Source organism: Pangasianodon hypophthalmus, chromosome 11 (assembly GCF_027358585.1).
Source record: "Pangasianodon hypophthalmus isolate fPanHyp1 chromosome 11, fPanHyp1.pri, whole genome shotgun sequence".
In the NCBI taxonomy this organism is placed as follows: domain Eukaryota; kingdom Metazoa; phylum Chordata; class Actinopteri; order Siluriformes; family Pangasiidae; genus Pangasianodon; species Pangasianodon hypophthalmus.
The window spans coordinates 12281096-12307915 of record NC_069720.1 but is presented as its reverse complement, the minus strand read 5'-3'; the positions used below and the strand labels follow the sequence as shown (position 1 = coordinate 12307915).

Here is a 26820-nt window from a genome sequence, read left to right as displayed (position 1 = left end):
TTATGATTCGTCATAGTTTTTTTTTTATCCTGCTTTCACAACTGATGTCTTGGGGGGGGGGATAAATATAAATATATATATAAATAAAGATAAAATGAAGCTTGGTGTAGCTCTGGTGATGAGGGGGTTGTTTGTCTTCACTGTAGCTCTGGAGACAGAAAATCAAGAGCATTTGAACTGCTTCTGACGGTGAAGGTCGCAAATATAGACTTACTGTTATTTTTAGTTACATTGCAACACTGGAATATCTGCAATTAAATAATTTTGATTCAACATGTTGGAAATCTCCTTATATCTGCTCTCTAACAAGACCCAAGTTTCACCAGCACACTGTCAACCATGACATTTTCCTCGCTAGTCCCCCAGCTTGCAACCTGATTGGACAAGCGGTAAAAGCGGTTAAAGTTTTTCTGAAAACAGGAAAAAGGAAAAAGGAAAAAGAAAAAAAAAAAACAAAAAACAGAGAACCACTTCCCATAGGATTATGTGTAAAATGATAAAATGTGCACTAGTGGTTGAGAACAAAAATTGCCAAGTGTGAAAGCAGCCTTAGACACAAGTAGGAGTAACAAAACTTTATTTTATGCTAATGACTTAACGGAATATTACTACTGTATTTATTACAGAGTCTTGTTCTAGTTATCTGTCACCTGCTCATAGGAGTGCAGCTTTAGAACTCATGGACGTACCCTTGAGTCTGCCGGAGGCGGCCTTCCAGTTGACTGTGCCCTCATACAGCAGCCTCCTGCCCTGTGTCACGTCCTCCCTCCTGAAGATGCGGCCATCTTTAATCTTGCCGAATGCTTTAGGCTCCATCTTGGCGGCGATCTCTTTGAGGCGTGTCTCCTTCTCATACAGACTCACCTGGGCATCCACATGCATGATGGCACTTTTAATCAGACTCAGAGCTTGTGCCAGCTCCGTGTGTTCCTCAGAGTCGGCTGTGGAGAAAACATGGACAACATTACAACAACTGATTTAAGTGTTGGAAGGGCAAGGCTAAATCTTTTGTCTTTGCTATACTCTGAAGACATCCAGGTTTGAGGTGAAGATGAATATGAGACGATAGGTCAGAATTTCAGTTTTCATTTCCTGATATTTACATCTAAATGTGTTAAACACTTAAAACATGCCACCTTTGGTCACTCCACCCAATTTCTAGGTGAGCAACAGTATAGGAACAGATAGACTTAAAGTAAATTAAAGTAAATAACACTTCATATTTGGTTGCATATCCCTTGCTTGCAATAACTGCATCAAGCCAGTGACATCACCAAACTGTTATATTCTTCTTTTGTGGTACTTTTCCTGGCTTGTACCACAACTTCTTTCAGCTGTTGTTTGTTTTGGGGGCTTTCTTCCTTCAGTCTCCTCTTCAGGAGGTGAAATGCTGCTCAACTGGGTTAGGATCTGGTGACTGACCTGGCTTGAGATGTCTGTTTAACATTTATAGAACGAGTGTCCAGTGTCAGCACTTTGTAAAGATCATTGCGTTTCAGGACAAAGGAGTTTACGTTTTGTGATTTCTCAATAACACACAGAGTTAAAAAGAGGGGCTGGTGAGGGAATGACTGTTTATAGCTGCTATAACATAAGTGAGAACAGGAACTAACTTGTTTCATGGATGTTTTATAACATTACATGTAACTATAAATGGATAAAAGTATAATGTGTCATTCTCTAATATCTAGGCAAACTGTTGTGGTATGAGAGGAATCGAAGACATTGGGATGTCTTCGATTAATCAACTCATTAATACTGAGCCAATTCTGTGTAATTAATTCATCTTTTTGAATGTACAATAAGCAGTGTAGCTTTTATTTTTTACATTAAAACTACCACTAAAGAAATAAATGTATATAATATGCTAATGAGTCAGCTTTGCATATCATTAATGACCTTACAACATATCACTTCCATTAACCTCTCCCGTCAACACAATCCAAAAGAAACCTGATGAGTGACACGACTTCGCTAGAAGGATTTCAAGTTTATCAAAATGCTCTTCATTATTCTCAATGTACTCTATTTTTAAAAACATTAGCAAACTGTAAATTTTAAATCAGGTCGGACCTTCTGTGTACTGCAGCATGCGCTCCACCAGAACGGGATATTTGGTGATGCGCTGCGTGACGAGCAGGATGCACTCAGGAATGCCGAGCCGTCGCACGATGGACAAGTTGTTTATTTTCTATAAATAAAAAAAAAGGACAGAACAGCAAGACATTGTTGAATTAATCCAGACTTTAATCAATTTGGAATTTAATAATAATAATAATAATAATAATAATAATAATAACAACCACAGTGTGGTGGGTTGTAAGTTACTTACTTCAAAAACAACAAGGAAAAAAATTATTATGAGAATTATGAGGTTTCGTTGTATAAAAAAGGTTAAAAAACATATTTTCATGTTTTCAATATCTAATTGTGAACTAATTTACATGTAATTATAATACTGTCAGTCTTTAATTTTTTCAGATGTGGTCAGTTATGTTAATATAAATGTGTTTTGGGGTTTAAAAAAAAACAAAGGAGAAAGGGATGCTATCTTCTCCTCCTACCCTTATATGGTTCTGAAATTTCTTGTTGCTCTGCAGCTGCTCTTTGTAGTAGTTGACGGCTTCGGTGTGGTGACTGCAGAACGCGCCGTAGCTTTCCTTCATCCGCTCTCCGAGTTCACCTGAAAACTGCACGAGAGGGAAACAACTGTCTAAAGCTGCATCCAAAAAGTACAAGCTATGGTTTACTATGTACATATCTAGGAGAATGATGCTAAACCGGTAGCTATACTTCCCTAACGTGCTAGCTACATTAGCTTTGTAACTCCAGTGCAAAATTAAAGCAGAAAAATTATCAACTACATTTGTCCTAAGGGGTCATTTCTCTCTCTCCCCCCCCCCCCCCCCCCCCTTTTTTTTTTTTTTCTAAAAAACAATAGCAGTTTCCTCTCACTCTCACTCTCACTCTCTCCAAGCGCTCTTAAATTTACAGCTTAACTTCTGACTGTTACAAAGCCCTGACACTGGAGACTCCTTCCATAAATGTTCAATAAACGTCTCCTTACAGAAAACATCACCATATCGTTTATGCGTTTATGTGGAGCATACCTGTGAGAAGCTGTTACTATAAAAACAATAACGTATGAGAACAAGCATGTTAATATAATCCTGTGATTTGCAGCTACACTGTTAAACAGCTTAAACAGCATTTAACAACTTCTAACCAATCAGAATCTAGAATTCAACAGCGCTGTGATATAAATGATGTTTAATGTCATGATAACTGTTCCCTATGCAAACTCAGAAATACCTGGTCACTGAGGATATCTGCCACGCTGTGGATGACGTAGTTGTGTTCGCTTCCCGGCTCCAGCGTGTCCTGGCGTCGCCCTCGGAGGCGGGACAGGAAATGGCCGTGTAGTTCTAGCAGGCTTTCCAACTGCGGGAATAAACAGTCCAGTCTGCGTTCGTCCAGCTGCAGAGTCTCACGCAGCTCGTGCACGTACACTAGCAGCATGATCTTCAGCGTACGCACGTGATGCATCTCTGTCTGGATCAGCTCTAAAACAAACAATTCATATGGAATTAATATCGGCTAATAAACAGACACCTGTAGATTGACGTGGCTTTCCTAAAATGACCCAAACTCAAACAACAGAAAATCAGTATGAAAATAATAACAAGAACTCAGAAAAAGATTAACTCTTAAACAAGAGAAATGCAAAGTATTGCTGTGTTGTAAACAGGGCGTATTATAACGATAATAATGATCGTATAATATCTATATCATGATAAATTATGTTACAGTACACTTTTCTCAAATATAATGTCTGTCATCAGTATTTTTACAACATTTACAAACTCTGATCAGAATAAGCTAATTAATGGTTAAAATTTAAATTTGTCTTTAAATTTGTAAGAAATTTTATACTGATTCTTCAACATTGTAAAATGTTAGGATTACAAAATTTGAAAACTTTGCCCTGATTTTTTTTAAATAGCTATAAAAATTTTTTTAAAAAATTACAGAATCTTTAAAAATAAAATGTTTATTCTTTTACTGAATCTTTAAAATTACAAAATGCTAAGATTTTGTACCAAATCTTTTTAAAAAGTTTTTTTTAATTTCTGAATCTTTAAATTTGTAAGAATTTTACAATTTTTACATATGTAAATATTTAAATCTGTAAAATGTTAAAATTTTGTACAGCATTTTTATTTTCCCTTTTTTCAGATTCTTATTTGTGTAAAAAAATATATGTGTTGTTATATGTGCAAACTCAGCTTTTTTTTTTATGTTTTTCTAAAAAAGTAACTGCTTTGCTGGTTGTTTGTTAGCAAAACTACAGAATCACGTACTGTAGAAATTTCTTAAAGTATTGTAATACAATATTTTTGTCATATCTCCCACCCTTATTTGTAAATGGTCCCTTGCTCACTATTCCCTACACAGAACCCTATTATTTGTGATCGACATTCAGTGACAAATTCAAATTTTATTCGACATTGCACAGATAATTTTACAGAAAATTACACAGGCTAATCCTGTATCAAACATGAGGACAATGAAGGTCATGTGACTATAGAAATGACTTTACAAAACACTTAAACACTGTTGTTCTTTCAGCTGTTCCCGTTAGGGGGCGCCAGAGCGGCTCATTGGTCTGCATATTTGATTTGGCACAGTTTTTACGCTGGATGCCCTTCCTGACGCAACCCTCCCAGGTTTTATCCGGGCTTTAGACCGGCAGTGGGAGTGCACTGTCGTGTGTAACCCCAGTGGCTGGGGTAGGCTCCCTGGCCGGGAATTGAACCCAGGCCATGGCGGTGAGAGCCCCGAGGCCTAACCACTAATCCTCCAGGGACCTTTACAAAACACTTACATATGCTCTTTATATTTGTAAGAAGTCTGAATCAAAACAAAGCAAGCATGGCATTATGGGTATTTCTTGTCATGGAATGGATACACTACCTATCATGGTGCATTGTGGGACTGATAGTGTGTGTTTACTTTAATAAGGCAAAGTCCCAGACACAAAATCCCTTTCTTTCTCAAGTGACTATTGCCCTCTAGTGGAGTGTGTGTGTGTTTGTGTGTGTGTGTGCTTGCTTGTGGTTTAAAATAACATCACAATGTGGTTTAAACATGTAAAGGTCCTATATGGGGAATTTATCGGCTAACCAATACATTGGTCAGGATATAATCACAATATTAAATCTGCTATTCACTGTTTCAGATTGCTGCGTTATATGGACCAATCAGAGCTTACCATAATGTTTACTAATGAACAACAACAACAAAAAAAATCAAAATTATGTGTTAGAGAGGATATTTACATAGTACTTTATCTACATTGTTCATCATTTCCTTAATAAAATTTACTGTTACACACAAGCAGGTTCAGCAAACATGACATCACTTCCAGCTGGAAAGAGATAACACACTCTGAGGCTGTGCAGCACTAAGCAGTGTGAAAGGTGTGGCAGGTGGGGTGTGTAGGTGAGATAGGGAACAGTGTCTACAACACACACACGCACACACACGCACACACACGCACACACACGCACACACACGCACACACACGCACACACACACACACACACACACACACACACACACACTCACCGTATATCACATCCTGTCTCTTAATCACTTCTTTGGAATGTTTCTTTAAGAAGTGTTGATCCACGGCCAAACTCCACGACTCCACCTCAAAGTCCTGAGCCATTGAGTCCAGCTCCACTCGCACGTTGTAGTATGCATCTGCGCGCGTGCACACACACACACACAGCTGAGATTCATTTACAGTTCATAACATATATAACATTGGTTCTGTACCTTGGGGCAGAGAGCCACAGGAGATTTTTTACTACATGTTACTATGTAGTTCTATGCATATATACTGGATTTATAAAATATTTAATAATAAATTAAACTGTAAAAATATTATTATGAAATTTTTTTAGCCTTCAGTTTGGAGTTCCTATTGAGCAAATTTTACAACAGAGCACAGCGGCACTGTTTCCAACATTCAGTCATGTTAATCAAAGCCTTTATCCTGGCCACTGCCAGCGCACAGTGGCCTTCTGCATAGGACTGTCATGGCTTCTAGCCACAAACATTCCAAAATGTAATATTCATGTTATATTTTGCAGTGCATGCCCATAATCGAAACAGCAGTTTGTAGCCTGTTGTAGCAAGACTACAGTGATAAAAATCCAAATTTCATTTCAAAATCCTAAGTGACACTGATTGAAAACACCCTAAAAAAGGTTGAGAAACATCTGGATATATAACATAAAAATATATAACAAACATATTTTATACATAAACATTAAAAAAGAAAAAACAATTCCTGACCTTCCACGATGACGGACTCGGCAGTAGACGGGGTGATGGAGATGGTGTCCTCAGCGTGGCGTTTAGCTCTGAACGTGTCTACTTCATCCATCTCCCCTGTAATAGAGCTGAAACACAACAGAGCCGAAAGGTCCGAAAGGAATTCAAGTTCTATCTGTCTAACTATCACCTCATCCCATCACCATCACTGACCTGGAGCTGCTGGTGTGGCTGAGCGTGTGGTTGGTGCTGTGAGCGTTTTGCTGCCTGCTGGCTCCTCGGGGCAGGACGGTCATGCCTGTATCCGTGCGGATGGCGCCATCAGAGGCGAGGCACGGCTCCCTCGAGGCTGCGGAGAGACGAGACAAATAAGAATGGGAGAAACGGAGGAGCCAGGAGTTGCCGAGATGCCAGCTGAGGTGGCGACACTGAAGGAGAAACCCCAACGAAGCAGACACGACCTTTCTCCGAGCTTTATGCTTCCTGCGCATCACCAGGCCCATCTTCTCTCTCAGGCCTTCTCAGAGGATGAAGAACCATAGACAAGAGTGGAAAAAAAAAATCACAGGATCGATGTGCTTGATAAAGAGACAAGCAAAGTCTGAAAGACAAGCCCACTTTTTGCCTCTCTTCTCTCCTTCTGCTGTTCGGGAGGGGGTTTCGATGCAACAGGTTGTTGAGCGAACGGTTTATGCTGAGATTAAGAGGAACTGGTAAGGTATAATTCGATCTCATTAGATCTCTGGGGAGGTTTAATCAGCTTCCCAGCCACACCCATGCATGTTACTCTATCTAGCAATATGCAGATTACTGCTGAGCCAACGACTCTTTATATTTAACACTTGGGCAATTTTCTGTGATATAAGAGGAAAAACATTTTGGGATGAGCAGTTATAGGAAAAAAAAAATCACAACACACTAAACCGTCTGTGATTACTTTCCTATAATTGAATGGCCTCGAAGTTATAAAGGATGTCATTCTTTACTTTGTGCACAGAATATAATCACCTACATCAAGTGTTTACTATGTGATGGAGAATACTGAGGAATGACACTGCATTGAACTAAAACTAGCAACTCAGAATTTCTCATCTTGAACCAGGCAAAAACAAAGAAAACACCCCCTCAACTTGGAAACTTGGGACAGTCTCCTCAACCTCGAGTTCAGCAAGCGATGTCAAAACATCACAGCATCAAAGAGAGAGAGATAGAAGCACATCTTTACTTTTAAATTGATTTATACTGTATACATGAGTATCAGCTTCAGATCAATCAACATACAGACATATTGGCTTGTTGAATCTTTAACACTGACTATTCAGTTCGCTATTGTGAGGAGGTAAATATACACTCATCATAGTTAGCTGCCTAATTTGTTGCTAACATGGAGGCATCCATGTTTTTTCCCTCCACTTTGTAGCTCGAATGCATGGAGGTTGAAGATGGCGTAGTTCTTCCAAGAGGATATGAGCGCAGCATAACTGATGTGTAATGATATAACAGACAGGGTCAAATGTGGAGTTTGGGTAAAAATGCTAACAGAGTGAATATGAACACTTTATTAGCACTTTTCTGATTTAGTATGACTACAACCCTGAAAGAATTCAACAAGCATCATGAGTTGCACCAAATTTTCTAGAAGATGCCAAATGTCAGTTTAAGAATCATATTTCCATAATCATATTTTCATTTTAATTAGCTTCCCTGCTACAGTGCAGCAGCTTTAATTTGCTGTCAGGGGATTCCAGCTCACAGGAGAGGACTGAAACCCAGGCAACTCGTATTCATCCACGTGAAGCCACAAAGAGTGAAAAATGGAGAAAATAATGAAGACCATCCTGCAAATATTGCAAGAACAACCTGCAAACTCATTCTAACTGCAAGAAAAAACAGTCTTTAATATTGAACAAAATGTAGAAAAACGCTACTCTTTTGTCACACCTATTCGCAAAAAATAATGCAAAATAAAAACATTAAGGTTTCATTTGACTCACCTTCGTAAGTGCAAATGTTAGGCAATTTAAAATGAAAGAACTGTAATTTATGTATAATGTTGAATGGAGATGTGTATGCTGTTATAGTAAAATGATCAGTGATGGGCTGGTGTGATGAAACGGAATTACTGTTACAACCCCAAAGTTGATGATTTACCTATAACCGCATGTCCCGAAGTGTTTATTCCTCTTATAACACAGCGATTTGCCAAAGAAAGACATGTTGTACTTTTTTTTTATCTGTCTATAATTCCAGCTGATGTTGTGGAAAGTCAGCACAAAGCATTACTGCAAAGTGTAACCTCCTCTGTCCTGAACTTAAAGTTACAGCTTTACCCTTCCATAAATGTTAAACAAACATCTCCTTACAAAATCATCAAAGAGTTTTAAATCCGTTAATCCAGAGTGGCCACCGTCAAGAGTCAAGTCCCCGAGCTGTTACTATAGAAACGATAAAGTATTAGAACAAGTGCTTTAATTATAAAAAAAAAAAACCTGTGATGTGCAGCTGCACTACTGTCAGAGGTGCTGTTACAGAAAATTAATCAACACCTTCTGACCAATCAGATTCAAGAGTAGCAAGCATCTCTGTTGGTTCATATTGTTTGGAAATTTAGACCTATTTTATTACAGAACACACAAAACACACTAAAAGCAACAATCTCCATATTAGTGCTTTATAACAAGATAACAAACCCGGTCTGAGAAAAACAGCCTTTAAACTCACCTTGATTACTGGATTGAGCAGCTGCTTGGCTCTTCTGGGCAAAATCTTTACTCTGACAAGAAAAAAAAAATCTTAATTAAAGACTTACGCTGATTCATTTATGCTAGTTTATCATTTTTCGAACCAGACCAACCCTCTGAGTGCTGATGATATGACAATGCTAGCTAGAAATTCTTCACTGAACCATTCAAATCTCAAGGACAATTATTTTTCACAAGCTTGACATACACGGCAACTGTAACCACATGTGGGCGTGGCTAGTGATCGCTCAATCGAGGATTAGAAACGCTACAGGGAATAAAAACAAAAACCAATAAAATTTTTCATTGAACGTAGTCAAAAATGTGAACAAGATCACTCTAAATGGTTCCAGAGGAAAAACATTATTTTAGAATGATGCTCTGAAAATGTTAAACTTAAATACACGTTTCTGGTTTAAGGCAGTGTTTGTTTTTATTTACACCCTGGACTTCCTCTAAGCAGAGTAGGCTATCACATGTAAATACCATCATTAACTGTTCTTTTCTTTCATTCTAACTAGTTTCCAACAAAAGAAGGAGGCTTGGAACGCTGGAACAGAAACGTAAAAATATCCTTTCAGCTCAGAACGAAGCTAAATGAAAAAGAAATTGTTTCTAATCCCAGTGGTCGATTAGCTTGTGTAAAAATCTTACCTTGTTCTTACTGTTGCTACACTCAGGCAGGAGACTCTTACAGCTTTTGTGAACGTTAACAGCACAATCTGCAAAATTAAACAGGAAATAATAAAAAATGGGAACAAAACAAACGATACAGGTTCCCAAAACCAGCTTGGTGGCACAAGACATGATCCATATCAGAAAAACAGAACTGTAATAATAATAATAACAAAGCCATCAGATTTTACTCCATGTCCCAAAAAAAAGAAAATCATCCACTTATGCGTGCTATAATAATAATAATAATAATACAAAATACTAATAACAAATTTACTGTATGTGATCTTTCTAGTCAAGTGAAACTTTTTGTCCTAATTCACACTTCGGTTACACTCAGGAGAATGAAGATTATAACACACATTTTTTCTGAGTCACGTAAAGCCACCGTATCTCTTGCAGCCTTTCGCACACACAGTGAAGTGACACTGTCGGGATTAAAACTGGTCACAATGTGGTGAAACCTTAGCCTGCTGCGCCATTCCCAATACTGTGCGTTGAATATCACGATATATCATAACAGCATTACTGAGATATGGTAACTAGCCATAAAAGCATGCTGTAGATGTGTATCCATCATTTGTTTTATCTAGCTAAACTAAAACATTTGCTGGGTTTCCCTATCACTGAGTTAAGGTTATATATTCAGTGTTATATAAATCACACTGACTATAGTGACATTTCACAACAAAGAGGAAACGTACACCATGACTTCAATATCCTAAAAACTAGGATTAGGGTTGTCCTCTAGAACCGTATAACTCCAAGGTCTCTATACGTGAAGAATAAAAGACTCTGTGTAGTGCTGTTGTAGGAAACCAACCAGTGGTGGAGTGGTGTGATGAAGCAGCGTGACTTTTACCACTCTGAAGATTATTCCTCTTATACAACAGCAATTTGCCAAAGATTACATCGTTGTTATTTAATAAAGAACAACACATACTTTTTATCACTCATGTTATGACAGCTATAAACAGTCGCTCCCTCACCAGCCTCACTTTTTTCTCTCTCTTGAAATTAATAAGACAAAAAAGTTGTCATGTTACTGAGACGCAGCAAAAGCGTAAACGCCTCTGTTGTGAAATTATCGAGAAAAAGCTTTAATAATCAAGGCGCTTTACGTAGAAAAGGAAAATAGAAACAGAAGCGCATTGCATAAAACAAAGTATGCGTATAAGCATGCATCAAAAAAGGTAAAAAATAAAATACAGTTCAAAATAACAATAAAAACAGCAATAATCGTAATAATAGTAATTGGATAATTACAAAAAACAAATTCATCAAGTGAAAGCTATCCTAAAGAAATAAATTTGGAGAGAAGTTTTAAATACACTAAAAGACTGATCAGAGTTTAAGATCAGATGGTGGTGAGTTCCACAGTTTTGGAGCAAAAGAAGAAAATGCCCTCTCATCCATAATACATAAACGAGTCTGAGGGACAGTTAAAAAGCCAGAATTGGAGGAGCGGAGATCACGGTTTGGGGTGTAATGGGTTAAAAGCTCAGACAAATACTGGGGAGCCAATCCATGCAAAGCCTGTAAGCATGTAAGCATGAGGATTTTAAAACTTTAAAAAAGCTTTACCTCTTTAGTGCTGACACTGGAGACTCCTTCCATAAAAACTAAGGCTATGAGATTACCTTGATTAATTCTAATCTAACTGATGGATTTCCCCAAGACGTTCCATGTTAAATGTACAAGCATGTTATCAATGTGACATCTGAACTCATGCTGATTTGCAAAGTATCTCACCGCCTAGAACATCAGTGTCGCAGTTTGCATGTCTGGTCATGTGACCTTTTCGGGCAATACAAGATGAATATTCAAAAGTAAGATATTTATTTGCATATTAGACATGTCACCACCATTTTGGATGCCAATTTTACACTCTTAACTTGACATCAAATGGACCAAAGCAGATATGTAGCCAAACCTAACAGAAAATTAAATAAATAAATCCAATTCAAAACGATCATCCCACCTCTAATTTCACATGTGCTAGAACAGGGAGCGGATTATCTCCTGAAGCACCGCTTATAATCCTTTATCACCTCACATCACATGATCCAAAGAACCTGAAGAGAAACTCAACCCCTCAGACTTAAAACATGGTCAGAGGTACCAACACTGCTAACAAGAACAACCATGTAGGCAGAGACAGAAAAAAATCTTCTACCAAAAAAACCTTATGTTGTCTCGTGATGGCTGAATTTTTTTCCCAGATGTGCGCCAAGCAACAGTAAGAAAACAGCAAAGCATAAGTCGTCCCTCCTTCTTGTTTTCTATTGGCTCACAAGACCAAGACTCCCAGAAGCAAACACGTTCATGTTCCGAGTCCTTTGCCCTTCAGTGAATCGGCTTTTCCACCAGATACATTTTTATTTGTTTTGTTCTGACCTCTGCTTTAACATGAAAAGTAACTCCTATATCGCCTTGTATTTAAAGTAATAGAGCACTTGTCTGAGATTCATAAAAATCCCAGTGAGCGTGTTGACGAGAAAGAAATCTGTGCTGGCTTGGGAAAAAAAGGGAGGAAAAGCAGCGAGGCGCATTAATACAGACAGAGTCACAGACCTGCCAAGTGCAATCAGCACCATGTGACCACTCGGTCCAGCACACAGCGAAGCCAAGAAATGCTGATGTGAGGGAAAAAAAAGTCAGCACTTCACGTCTAAGAGCTCTAAAGCAGAGAAACAAGGGACGATGTGAAATGAAGGATTAGAAAGTCCACAAAGGCCTTAATGAAGCGAAATGTGAAACGAAAAATGTGTCACTTTCAAATATGCCTTCTACAGAATTTGTACAGCTTTACCACTGCATTTAATACAGACAGACTTTGAAGGCACAGAAAAAATACACACAAGAGAAACCTTCTGCGAGGCTATGACACTATAAAAAAGATTTTTTTTAATCCAATATTAGGGTCCGATGGAAATGCTAATGGAAAGATCTCACTCACTCCAGTTTGTATTCAAAATTTTAAACCTTGTCAATGTTTCTTAACTTCAGAAATTAAACATTTCTAAGACTTTTAAGCATCTGTATGAACTCTGTTTATAATACAGATTCAAAGCGAGCTCATTCTTCTTTGGACTCTAGAAATATGGAGCCATGTCGATGTATTTCCTTTTGAAACAGGAAGTCAGAGTTGCAGCATGTTTAAGTTCTTGACTAACAACATATTGTCTTTTGAGATAAGGCACACCCCCTCAAGGTTAACAAACTTGACAGTAGTTTAGTGAACTAGCTAAATATAGAGAAGAGTGAAGAGTTTATTGAGAGCCTTTTTTTCAACTATGAAGGATTTCTCACTGCCACCTTCACCCATGGTTGTCCACTTCAACCAGGACAATATACTAGACAACAAGATGCTCTGTGTTTTGGACTCTGAGCTAAGGTCAACTGTTAGCAAAGCCACAGGATCGTCACTGGGAGACACCTGACAAGTCTGAGTGGTAGATAAAATTACTGACTCATACTGATGGAGAAGCTCCAATGATGTATAAATATCAAATCACATTCTCCATCAATTTGAGGTAGCGACATTCGGACACTGAACAGCCTCAAAAAAGTCACATAACCATCAACACACACAACATTCCACCCTTTTCCAAATGAATAAACTCCAACCATTTAGTCTCCACCAAGCGGTGGTTAGAAAAACACACAGACTATATTTACTGCTAACAAGCTGCTACTGTAGAGCAAGACGCACTGCTCTGGGCGGGACATTCTAGAGAGCATTCAATTGGACAAACACAAGACTAGTACAGTATGAGTCAACAAATAATTGTAAATGTTTTGCTAGAAATGAAAATCTATCAAATTAAAATAAGAATATCTCCAAAAAACAAAAACAATACAAACAGAAAACAGCAATGCTATAATCTGTTTTGATTTCAAGGGCACTTTAAGAAGGATTTTATGTGTTGAATAACCAAAAGAACTAGCTATAAATACTCTATATAAAGACAGATTAAAGAAAAAAATCCATCAAAGAAAATTTTTTTTTTTTAAATTTAAAAAAAAACGTTTTAATTTGTTAAGCAGGATGCAATTATTCACTAGCCTTCTCCCACTTGTTGGGTATTGTTATTGTTAGCAACTGCTGGCTACAAACAGTGTTTTTACTGGTCCTAGTCCTTATTACTGGTTTGTTTTCTTTGCATCGAATGCGTCATCAAAAAGCGACCACCAAGTATTCCGTTCTAATAAGCTAACCTAACATACCTAACCCTCCCATTCCCTTTGAATGTTTTTTTAAACTAGCCTAGCTAGCCTTAGCATGTGTACATAGTTAGCGCTATTAGCAATCAGCAGCTTTTGGGTAAAGGAAAACAGTTCAAGGAAATTCTTGTTAAAAATAATTAAAATAAAACCCCACGAGTGCGAAAACTGCGAAATAACCTTCAAGGTCTAGCTGAGGTAGTTGGCTAAAGCTAAAGCTAACGTGATTACATATTAGAAATAATGATAGCGAACAGGTGAGGCGTGCAATTAAAACAAGAAAAATAAAAATAAGCATAATATCAGTTTAATTAATGGCGTAATATTGTACAACAGGGTATTAGATAGATTCAGGAAATGTTCTGTATTAAACAAATAAGGATTATAAAACAATAAACAAATCGGGCCGAAATGCTTAGCTAATAATGGTAGGCATTAAACAATAAAAGCTCTGCGCGCGCACACACTCAGACATGAAACGCACCTGGAGCGCGTGTGACACACCTGAGCGGTTTAAGTCCACAATTCCGCTCACATCCACACAGCTTCCTTCCCTGATTTTATTTAAAAGTCAAAACAGCTCTGTTTGACAACCGCTTCTGCCTTCCAGCCGCCACTAATCCTGCTGCTCTCGGGCTGCTGTGGATTTCCCGCGGCTCCATCCCAAATCTCTTCCCACTCCCTATGTTCCTGCACTACATGGCTCCACCGTCCAGTACTGACCCCTGTACCCTATGTAGTTCACTATTTATCCAAGCTGAAGTCGTTTGTGATTCACTTCTATCCTCCTCGATCTCCCAAGGCATTGTGGGAACAAAAAAAGGCGCATTCCAAAGTTTAAAGAGTCAATCAGTGCTGTTTCTGATTATGAACACAAGAATAATAATTAAATAATAATAATCATACCACAAGGCGATAGAATTGTCGAATCTGATTGGTTAGAAAGTGCTGATGATAGTATAGTATCTATAATCATTTACAAAGGGACTTTGTAAGAAAAGCAGACAGATTGTAAAGTGTGCAGTCATTGATATGGTGACGTTTTCTGTAAGGAGACGTTTATTTAAACTTTATGGAAGGAGTCTCCAGTGTCAGCTGCGTTTTTGTTGTTGTTGTTGTTCGTTTGTTTTTTTGTCTTATTAGCTTCAGAAGAGAAAAAAGAAAGGATGGTGAGGGAACAACTGTTTATAGCTGCTATAACGTAAGTGAGAACAGGATCTAACCACCACATTAAAACCAAATAAACATAAAAAGTATGATATCATTCTTAAATAAATAAAAGAAATAGTAATCATTGCCAAATTCTGTGGTATAAGAGAAATAAGACACCAAGATTTTTGCCAGTGCTTTGTAATGTTAGGTGATAGATGCCAGAATTTTTTGGCTGTAGCTCTTGTAGAGTGTGGATGACCAAATATAATCACATTCTCTTGTCATTGTTTAACCGGAGAAAGTTTTAGACATCCAGCATTGAAGACAAAGAAAATTTGCTGATCATTTGCTTTTAAGAGAAAATACAGCTGTGTGTTGTTTTTCGATTTCTTTCCTTTTTTCCTCACTTTCCTCACTTCTAATCAGGAAAATCTAGCAACCACGAAGGTGTGAACTACACACAGATGACTTGCATAGCCTGCATAAACAAGGGGTCTGGAAATTTATGCAGGTGCATAAACCAACTCCAAATATGCGTAACATTCAAACATAAATATTGACGTGACATTTTGGACTGAAAATGTCTTAAATTCCTCAGGACTGTCAATGAAAACTGTGTAAGAGTGTAATTTGTGTGTGCAGCTTTGCTCTGTCGTATCTCCTGCTTTTTAAAGCTCTATGACTGATGACAGTAAACTGTAGCTTTCCACCTTCAGCTCGAGCCGCATGAAGCCTGATGAAATATATCAGCTGGATTTGTTTAGTAAGCAAATCCCACTTGAATGATTATCCATCATATTCCCCAGACACACTGGGTGATGCTTTTCAATGGCCGCTTGTTCCTTAGTGGTCATGGCTTTTGTCAGCCTGTGAGACTCAACATAAACATGGAAGACCCTCTTTGGACATGGAGTTTTAAACCCAAGCAACAAATAGACAGTTCATCAATCTGACTGAGCGGCTCGCATCGCTGCTGTATTCTAAATCCGTCATTCCCCTTTCCTTTATTTCCTGATCGTTTCAATGTCGACTCTCACAAACACATTTTAAGCTCATGCTTAACTCAGTGCTTATTATCTAGCAGATGAACAGTGTTTCCCTGTCCTGCACCTTTACTCCTGCTCATTTGGAATATTCCTTCAGCTCATTATTAAACCCCTGAGGTTAAAGAGTGTGTCATCCATTCACTTATTATCTCAAAGTGCCAACATTTCAGATTAAATTGAGTCTTAGAGCTGAGCTGTGAGCTAATTAGATAATCTTTATAATTAGGTGTCCTAATAACATCATAATTATCAATGACATTAGCTAACTTAGCTAGCTGACTAGTTAGCTAACATAACGTTAGCCTGCTAGTCAACTAGCCTCCATTTGACACAGCACATGAGTCCCGAATTTGCAATGTAATTTTCTTAGCAATTTCTTTAACAGCAGCCAACTTCATCACTATAACATTAGTTAGCTAAAAGTTGGCTTAGAACGCAGAAGCTTGGGCTAAACTGTTACCACATTATCCTCTAATCTCACACGTGATTGGTTCAAAGCCGTTACATACATAGCCCAGCCCCAAATCACATGGATATAGAAGTATTGAATTTTAATCATAATCGGTATCCAAGAGGAGTTTAACAAATGAAAATCATGTATTGTAGTTTGTATTTTAAACAAGATTAAATTTAATACAGTAAGAAAATATAATCAATTAGTTTAAAGGTGAGCAGGTTTTTATCTGTTGCAGCTCTGAGATTATGGAACAATGTACCCATTTTTATAGAGGCATTTTCCCAAGGTAGACATTTTAAAATCCAGTTTAAAAACTTAAAACAGGTGGTTGAATCTTTTTAAGGTCTGTAGTAATGAGTCTTCTGTTTTGTCCTGTGATTTTATCCTTTAATGTTTTCCATTTTTTAAATTACTTCTTTTTTTGTATTTTTTCATTGCTGTTTGAAATTATTTGATTTTATTGCACAGCACTCTGACAGATGCTTGTATGTTAATGTACAGTATAAACAATGGTGACTTGATAGACACTCAACACACAAAGTCATTCACCTTACGCCTCGTGACCTCCAAAAATTTACTATTTTCGTGCACCAATTTATGGTCATTCCGACTGAGCATAGTGACTGAGTGAAAGTATAAAGAGAAGTTTCCCCTGATATTTAAAAGCACTGTGTGTTTAAAAAAAAACATGACAAATGGACTGTAAAGACATTTGTTTCCCCTTTCCTCTACACAATGAGGTGTGAAAACTGCCATGCTGCAGAAGTTTCATCAGACTGAGGAAGTATAAATGGCAAAATTAACTCAGACTTTCTCTAAATGACAACCAGTGTTTGTGTTCTCATTCTTTTACAGATTAAACACTTCTTATTGCAGCAATTTTGTGTTGTAGAAATGTTATTTTAATTTAAAAAGTTAACAGGATTTATGTTGTTTTGTTCTTTCAGCTTTTATGCAGACATTTAAACACTATATGCACCAGGCATTTCTATTAAAGCACAGTTGATTGTTTTTCTGCACTAACCTACTTATTTTAATCTCATCATTAGGGGTCCAAGCACTGAAAGTGCAGGAGCATGATGGGATGCCATGCCTATGCCAGCCTATTAAAACCATTTGCACAACTTTCATGAAATTTGGAACACTGATTCAGCATGGTCCAAAAAGGTTTTGCACCAGTTTTTGCCAGCAACACCAACAGGCCAGTAATGGACACACATTTCAGCTCATAACTCTAAAGTGGTTTGCCACACAACTGCCATTTTGTGTATATTTCCTATAAAGGGCAACTATAATGGCCATTATCTTGAATTATAAGCTAATTATAAAGCATATTTTCTAAGTACACATTTTGATTATTGATTAATGACACCACACTTTGCATGCCAGTGAAACCAAACAAAATGGAACAAGTCTTACCATCCACATCACCAGAGTACATCACACCACATCGTGCTTGGACCCCTCGATCACTGCTCACAGCTATATTTCTTACTTATTACTCAGAAAGTTACTCTAATCTTCAAAGATTTACAGAAACTTGTTGAACTTTGCTGTAACACAAATGCTGTTCTTTGTGTTTAAGGCTGTTTTCTCTGTAGTGATCTTGTGTTTGATTAATTAGCACAAAGATGAACGCTTGTGTGTGATACAGCTAAATACAAAGCAAAAAGCAGAACCATAGCATGCTATGTGAAGGCACATGAACAATATATATAAAAGTTTTTTCAGTGCTTTTAGATTTTAGCATGCACCCAACCAGAGGTGTAGCCTGGGTTGGGGTGTCAAATACTGTATATGGCTGTCTAACAGCATTGTCTTTTGCAGTAATTGCACTATTACTGCACTATAATGATGTTCATAAAAGGTCAACATTACAAATCCTCCATATTTAAACTCCCCATATGTCAAAAGAACACATCCCTTTGTTTAATCCCAGTTTACTGACTACGAGCTGCCACGGTGAGAAACCAATTAAGAAAAGATTAACCAATCAGGATTGTGCATTTTTTCCCCAATTCTGTTTGAAAGCTACTAACCAGCTAGCTACACTCTCAGGGATATCAAGGTGACAGTCAGTGAAGTACTAGAGGTCGACTGCAAGAGGAGAAAAAGAATGGTAGATCTGGTTTTATAAGGTAAGACATCATCTTTACTTTATTAGCATGTGCTTTTAATTATTTTCAGTGGAACTGTCACAGAGCTATTTAATTTCCTATGCATGTTAACATTGGCAATTGGCATGGCAATCACTGAAATAAATCTAGGAGTGTAGTATATTGCTGATATACATATTGCTGCATGAATAGTCCTAATTGTACTTATTACTTTATTGTGCTGAGAAAATAGCACTTGATCCAGAACATCCTATTATTTTGCATTTAATTTTTTTATGTTGCATGCAGACCGTTACCCACTTAAGCAACTTCTTTATAGAGTTTAAGTCTGTAGTTACATCTGAGGTCTGAATACAGATGTGTGCATTTTCTGTATTAAATACTCACTGTGCATGCATTACTCAACTCTTAAATGCATCTTGTCTAACAAATTACAATGCGTACTATGGAAAGAAGCTGAAAAAATAAATGTATGGAAAATAAGGTCACATGATGCTAGTGATAATGATTAAGGCCTTCATTTTGTATGAAACTAAACTGGTAGGTATTGAAGAAGCTTCCTTTACTTGCTAGCTACATTCCCCTTTCTAGCTCCATTGCAAAACTCAAAAAGCAAACAACAGACACCAAATTTCCTGGCTGACTGATTAAATTTGGGGTGATGGGCATATATCAAACTATCTCTTTAATATAAAATTGCATTATAGTAATATTCTTATCAGTAGTGTGGCAGCTCATTATAGTTGGCTAGATAATTTCTAATACCTTCTAACAAGGTATTAGAGATTAAGCCCGAGGGATTTTTTCACACAGTGGGACTCTTGCTTTGTGCACATACTACATGCAGCTTTGCATGATGGGAAGAGCAAACTCACAGCCACAGATGGAAAGTAAACAGGCCGCTTTTGGTGATAGTAGCTGTGGTTAATGCTGTGCATGTGTGTGTGTGTGTGTGTGCATGCAGGGGCCATGTGCACATGCAGACGTATGCAAGTATGTGTGTGTGCATGTGTGTGGTGGCTGTGTGTTTAGTACTCACTGACACACTGCAGACCATGCTTCCTCTGCAGGGTCTTGCTGCACAGTGAGCACGTGGCTCGGCTCGAGAAAGAGCCACGCACAAGCTCGTGGCCATTACAGCTGCTGCTAACCATACAAGCGCTCTCCTTCTCCTTCAGCTCCCTTTCCCTCTCTTTCTCCTTCTCTTTCTCCTTTTCCCTCTCTCTGTCTCTCTCTTTCTGCTGCTCTTTTTCACGGCTCTTACCCTGGAACAGAAACACGACAGAAAAGAACATGCTCTAATCTGTATGTTTATATGCTGTATGTGCAAAATATAAATGTGAGTTATTATGTATAGGAACTTGCATCTATGTGCAGTGGTATAATACTAATTATCATAATTATCATCCATCCATCCATCCATCTATCCATTCATCCATCCTACTACTAATTCATCATACCTCCAACCTTTTATATCAAACCAATCATCCATCATCTGCTCCATTTTGTCATTAAATCATCCATTCTCTCATCTATCCTTCCATCTATTCATCCATCCCCTAATCTATCCATCATACAGCTATCTTTGTTCTTCCATCTACTCATCCATTTTGTCACTAATTCAAATCAGCCACCCAAACAATAAAATTCACTTACCCTATCATCCATCCATGCATGCATCCATCCATCCATCCATAGATAACCCGTCATTCCTACCACTAATTAATCATACCTCCAACCTCTTTATATCCATCCATCCATCCACATATTCATCCCTCCAAGCATCCCCTCAATTCATCCACCCATCTATTTATTCATCACTCATTCTAACATCCAACAATAGCATCAGCCATACATTCATTCCTTTATCTACTCATCCATTACCCATTCATCCACCCAGCCGAATTGATGGATCCTGCATTCCATACAATACTCATCCTAATATTCACCCATCTGATTATTTATTCATCCATCTTATCTTGCATTTACCCTAACATCCACTCATGCACTTACTCATTAATCCTGTGATACATGTACATTTATATATTACTCAAGATTTCATGCACTATCACTGAAGAACTGAATACATTTATGTTAATGTGTCATGTAATGAAGTAAAATGACCAAACTTTCAGTTTTAGTCTTAAAAACAGGAAGTTACAGAACATATTGCAGCAATGTTTCCTGTAAACCAATGCATGGTGCTCAAACACAGAGGAAGTGTGTTATCCTGCAGAATAACAAAGCATAATGAGGGCATATGTCCTCACCTTGTCTTTGTTGAAGGATCCGGTCACTCGGTTCCTCAGTGAGCTCAGAGTGCGCTTCACCTTTGTGCCCTTCTCTGCTCTTTCCACTCTTTCCTCCTCTTCCTCATTCCTAAAGTTTCCAGAGAATAAGATAAGTGGCAGATTTTAGAGTATGTGAGGGGAAGTTTGAAAAACGCTCCCAATATAAAGTCTACAATTTTAATGACAGAAAACAGTGGCTTCCAAATAAAATAAAAATGAGGTGAAAATATGCTTTGCATTTATAATTTTTCTTCAAAATATTAAAGATCTAATGGAGATGATTAGCCTCCTTCACTGGGACTTAAGCACAGAGGCCACTCTTCCTTGACTTGGACTGACAGTCACAGAGGCCATGCCTGCTTGCTTCCTTTATTGTTTCTTATGCACAGAGGCCATGCTTCCTTCACTGTGACTGAAGAATAGAGGACACGCCTCCTTCACTGTGACTGACAGATACAGAGGGCATGCTTCCTTCACTGTGACTGAAGAATAGAGGACACGCCTCCTTCACTGTGACTGACAGATACAGAGGACATGTCTCCTTCACTGTGACTGAAGCACAAAATCCATGCCTCCTTTACTATTATTGAAGCACAGAGGCCACTCCTCCTTGCTTTTAGTTTTTTAAGAGCATATAGGAGAATAAAACATAACTGGACTTACTCAATGGAGAGAAACTCATACCAGGTGACATTTTCTTTCCTGTCAGGACTCGATGTTCTGCGATTGGCCCTGTGGATGACAAACACACACACACACATACCCCTTTACTGTATCACACAAATGAAAGTGCAAACCACAGAGATACCTTGGCCAGGAAGTCATGTCAGAAATACTCATAGTGCTCATGCAGGATTAGAGGATTTATTTTTGTCTCAAAATGAGTGCAGTATGAAAAGCAGCAAAGTGAATGAGTGAAGCATCACAGCATGATTAAAGCAACAACTCGGCCGAAAATGAAATGCACGGAATGTCCTGAGGCATGTTTGGTGATTGATGGTTGCTGTTTTAGTTTTGCTACCAGGCTAATGTTACTAACAAATAATGGAAGCTTATAGCCATCAGTTTGGCATGGTGCACTTAATGTGTGTGTAAATCTCACAGTGGGCTTTGTGGAGATGTTCAGTGTCTCAAACAGACTTCCTGATGCATAATTATGTTATAGATAAAATTATTTATAAACCTGGACACAGAGATAAACACAGTTGTAGCATAAAATCCCTTTAGTACACAGTTTGGCATCAGACTCAAAAATGGTTATAGCCTGACATTTCGAAATGATTTCACTGATTTGATTTGAAACTGTTTATGTACAAATGGTGCGAGCCGAGGAAGTGATGTACCATGCTAAACTGGAAGCTACAAGCTTCCATTAAATGGTAGCTACAGACACTAAACATGTCTCTGCTAGTGTGCATTTTATTTTTGGGTGAATGTTTCCTTTAATATTAACCAGACTCGGTGGATTGTGGCCACTGGGCTTTGCATGCTGCCATGTGGCTGTTTTAGCCTAGAGGACAGTCACGTGTGCGTGCGTTTGTGTGTATGTGTGTGTGTGTGTGTGTACCAGATATAGCAGGCTCCTGTCACTCTGTTTACTTACCAGTGATACAGCTTAAGCTCATGCAGAACTTTTTGTACCATCAGCCTAAGATAAACAAGACACAGAGACTAAACGTGTGTGTGTGTGTGTGTGTTTGTGTGTGTGTGTAGTAGTAGGAGGAGGAGGAGGAGGAGAAGGAGGGATAACTGTTGAAACTTGGGGTTGTGAAACAAAATATACAACCTCATTGTGTTTTGTCTCTTTTTATCTGTGTGTGTGTGACTTTGTGCTCCACGTACCAAATATATAACATGTAAATGACAGAACTATGAAAACCTATTTTTTTTAATAATAATTACTTTTGTGGAACTCAAATGATGAAGAGAATTATCAGACTGACTTCTCTGAAAAGGACACATGCAATGCTCCTAAAGAACACATGAAGAACAGTGTCTTACAACGCATTTTCATTCAGCAAGACTATCTATTTTGGGTGTGTAGATAACAGCAAAGAAATTTGTGATTTATTTAGAATTGATTCTGAATTTAGAATTGATTCTGATTCTCACAAAAGAGAAATTCTTTTAAGTCATCTGGCTTTGTTGGCTATATATATATATATATATATATATATATATATATATGTATACACATCCATTTTCTGTCCTGCTTATCCTACATAGGGTCACAGGGAGCCTGGAGCTTGGAGGACTTGGAGCACAAGGCAGGGGACACCCTGGACAGGTGCCAACCCATCGCAGGGCACAATCGCACACAAACACTCACTACAGACAATTTAGAGATGCCAATCAGCCTACAACGCAGGTCTGGGGGAGGAAACCCCCAAGGCATGAGTCGAACATGCAAACTCCACACACACATGGTGGAACTACTTTTCCTTGTTGCTGGGGTGGTACCTTTTGATCTGTTGTACCTTTCATAGTTATATTTCTCCTCAAAACATGTTTTAGTGTACCTTTATTAGATTTAACTTATGCAATTGGACCATAATTAGCTTTAATTAAAGGTGTGATAGTTTTTTTCCTCACTTTTACAAATATGTATAACATGATAAAAAAAAATAAATGCTTAAGCCATGACTTTAGCACAAGTGTATCATGTGGCTGCGAAAACCCATTTGGAAACCTGTGTTATGGTCTGCAGTGCTTGTTTGTGTTAGGATGAGAAATTGGCAAGTACCAAGTACAGCCAGATATTTCTCCTGTGAGCAAAAAACCATGCTGTACTTTTAAAACTTAATGACTTTGAATTTTTTGAATGGCCTTTTTTACATACCAAATCAAGGAAATGTTTTTTTTTTTTCAGTACAAACAAAAGCTGTCACAGTCACACACTCGTGTCCAGGCTTATAAATCAGTATGAGCCAAATTTCATGTGTTTATAGTGTTATAACTCAGTTGAATATCAGAATATCATGAGAGTCCTTGCTAATGCTAACTGTAGTTGAACTGCTAGGGTGGAGCTTTGTGTACTTGGGTGGGAACAGGGGCGGATTCAAGGAGTGAAAACAAAAATTCAAATCTTAAGTATTTGAATACCTACTTAACTGTTAGAGACCCAATTTTGACAAATCTTACTTAATGTACCTTTAAAAGTAAAGCTTTAAATATATACTACATGCAGCTTTCAAGGTAAAAGATACATACTAAAGGTACAAAAGGTGTATGCTTGATGGTACCAACTCAGTTCCATACAGTTTTTTTTTCTGAGAGTGCATGGGAGAAAAAGACAATACAACAGGGAGGAAAATTCAAAAGTGTGAGAGATGCAGAGTAGCGAAAATTGCAAAGGAAAGATAAGTAATGCATCTGCCATAAATGTGTAGATTAAACAGTAGTAAATATTGAAGTATCGATTTGTTTTTTTTAGCTTGCTGTGTGTTACAAGCTATGTGTGAGAGTTCATATGAACCACTATGTACAAAATAAGAGTTAAAAAGATGATGATTATCTGAATCAGAATCTGCAGATGGCACACAGGGGCTGACTCAGCAAAAATGTAAATGCAACAGCAAATAACAAAATGAAAGCATTACTGCATAACTGAATGAGTATAACAAAACAATCAATAAACAGGGTTTGGCCTGCTGGAATTGCACATGAATATTAAATTCAGTAATTGAACATAATAAAGCTGGATTGTTTAATGCAATATGAATGTGTTGAACTTACATGTGACATTGGCCTTCTGCTGAGCGCAAATTCTCATCCGAGTAGTGTTCCTCTAAAACAGACAGAAACAACATCACAAATCAAGAATTCTAAATTTAATAAACCCTCCTGACCTGTATAAAAAAAAAAGAAAAGTAAAGAAAAAATACAAAACAATCCTCTATAATTTTCAGTAAAATTATTTGTATAGTTTTTAGACAAAAATCTGTAAGAAATAAAGCACTTGGGGACATGCAGTTATAGGAAAACAATCAATGATCGGGTGGTGTAATGCAGTCTGACGTGAAGCAGAGTTAGTCTGACCATCCCAAAGTTGATTATTTTCCAATAACAGCAGGTCCTGAAGTGTTTTAATCCAGAAATTATACTTTTTATCCATTTATAGTTACATTTAATGTAGTGGAATGTCTGTGAAACATGTTCATTCCTTGACATGTTACTGAGAAACTGTAAAACTCCTGTGTCCTGAAGATGTCAGAAAACTTAAAGTTACAACTTTGCAAAGCTCTGACACTGAAGACTCATACCGTAAAGGTTAAATAAACATCTCCTTACAGAAAACTTCACCATATCAATAATTTCACACCTTTTTAATCTGTTTAAGTGGAGCATTCACTGTACAGGTCCCTGTCAATGAGCTGTTACTATAGAAACAATAACGTATTAGATATAAATAATATAATATAATATAAACCTGTGATTTGCAGCTGCACTACTTTCAGAGCTGCTGTTATAGAAAATTAATTAACACCTTCTGACTGTAGTATAACTGGAGATCAGGTGGAGTGTGAGTGTGTGATCAGGTCCTCACCTCCGGCAGCTCGGGCTGCCTGTTTAGAAGTTTCCAGAATGCGTGAGACCCTCTCAGCTTGAGACTTTTCATCTGACAACACAATCTCGGATCGGGAATACACCATCCTCCTTGGGGTGGGCGGCTGCTAAAGAGCAAAATAGTTTGTGAGTCTGTGTGTGTGTGTATGTGTGTGTGTATGTGTGTGTATGTGTTAATGAGGATTATAGATTGTATAGATTGTGCATTACTGTGTGTGTTAATGAGGATTATAGATTGTATAGATTGTGCATTACTGTGTGTGTTAATGAGGATTATAGATTGTATAGATTGTGCATTACTGTGTGTGTTAATGAGGATTATAGATTGTATAGATTGTGCATTACTGTGTGTGTTAATGAGGATTATAGATTGTATAGATTGTGCATTACTGGGGATTTGGTGAGCTCTGTTTCTTTGGATGTAGCGAACTCCTCCACCGAGCTCTGAGACTGGCTCTGATCATCTCGCTCCCCGTCACTGTCTATACTCCTGGTGTCCAGACTAAACCTACACACACATAACAAACACAACATGTTAAAGCTACAAAGGTGACTCAATAAAAGACACCTCAACTAATCAGCTTCAAACCGTATAATTGTGGATGAGTTACTGTGATTTTATATACGGATTATGCTGTCAAGTTTAAACCGCTTGTTTATTTTAATTACACACCGATTTAATTAACATTTTTTGAGACTCAGTCATTTCATATTAATATAATTCTATTATGAGAAAAGTAATGGCACCCTACGAAAGGAGGAAGAGTTAATCTGTCTCTGTGAGAGCTAGCGTGCTGCAGTGGCTGAGCTGCATTACTGGAAGACTTAGCACACACTGCACTTAGGAGGCACTCTTTCACCATTTAGTTTAGTTGACATTTTCATGCTTTTTATGGGGATTTGTGGACGTGACTAAATGCAATCACTAAAAATGCGGCCCTGTTGTGGTGTGACAATTTACTGCATCTTTCTAAGAAACAAGGGGAGCTTAAAGTCTGATTTAGTGTTAAACAGGCAGGTGTTACATATACTAAGAGCCAATCATATTCCAAATAAGTATCTTCTGTTATTACACTGGTTTAAAGCGGCACCAGGGCAGAAGATGAGGTGTGGAGGTTTGGAGGTGTTCTCGAATTGGATGTTTGTCACGCTGCAGTTTATGGGTGATTCCATGATTGAGATGCCATTTGTGTCCTGCTGATGTTA

General features: G+C 37.8%; 1 protein-coding gene across 3 annotated transcripts in view; it reads right to left on the bottom strand.

Annotated features, from left to right (window-relative positions):
* The window catches only part of arhgef18b (rho/rac guanine nucleotide exchange factor (GEF) 18b), a 61026-nt gene that overhangs the window by 20190 nt on the left and 14016 nt on the right, over nt 1–26820 (bottom strand). Inside the window, exons 4-18 of one of the 3 annotated variants that reach the window (XM_026930449.3) lie at nt 26005–26122; nt 25595–25721; nt 24784–24835; nt 21712–21780; nt 21028–21136; nt 19797–20022; nt 9738–9805; nt 9064–9115; nt 6556–6691; nt 6364–6470; nt 5629–5766; nt 3313–3563; nt 2565–2690; nt 2074–2191; nt 690–941 (exon numbers count right to left, since the gene is read on the bottom strand). In XM_026930449.3, the coding sequence (XP_026786250.3) occupies nt 690–941; nt 2074–2191; nt 2565–2690; nt 3313–3563; nt 5629–5766; nt 6364–6470; nt 6556–6691; nt 9064–9115; nt 9738–9805; nt 19797–20022; nt 21028–21136; nt 21712–21780; nt 24784–24835; nt 25595–25721; nt 26005–26122 (1949 nt within the window). Of the gene's footprint in view, nt 1–689; nt 942–2073; nt 2192–2564; nt 2691–3312; nt 3564–5628; nt 5767–6363; nt 6471–6555; nt 6692–9063; nt 9116–9737; nt 9806–19796; nt 20023–21027; nt 21137–21711; nt 21781–22651; nt 22708–24783; nt 24836–25594; nt 25722–26004; nt 26123–26820 lie in introns of those variants that run through there. The other 2 variants (XM_053238142.1, XM_053238143.1) reach the window with 2 other exon arrangements.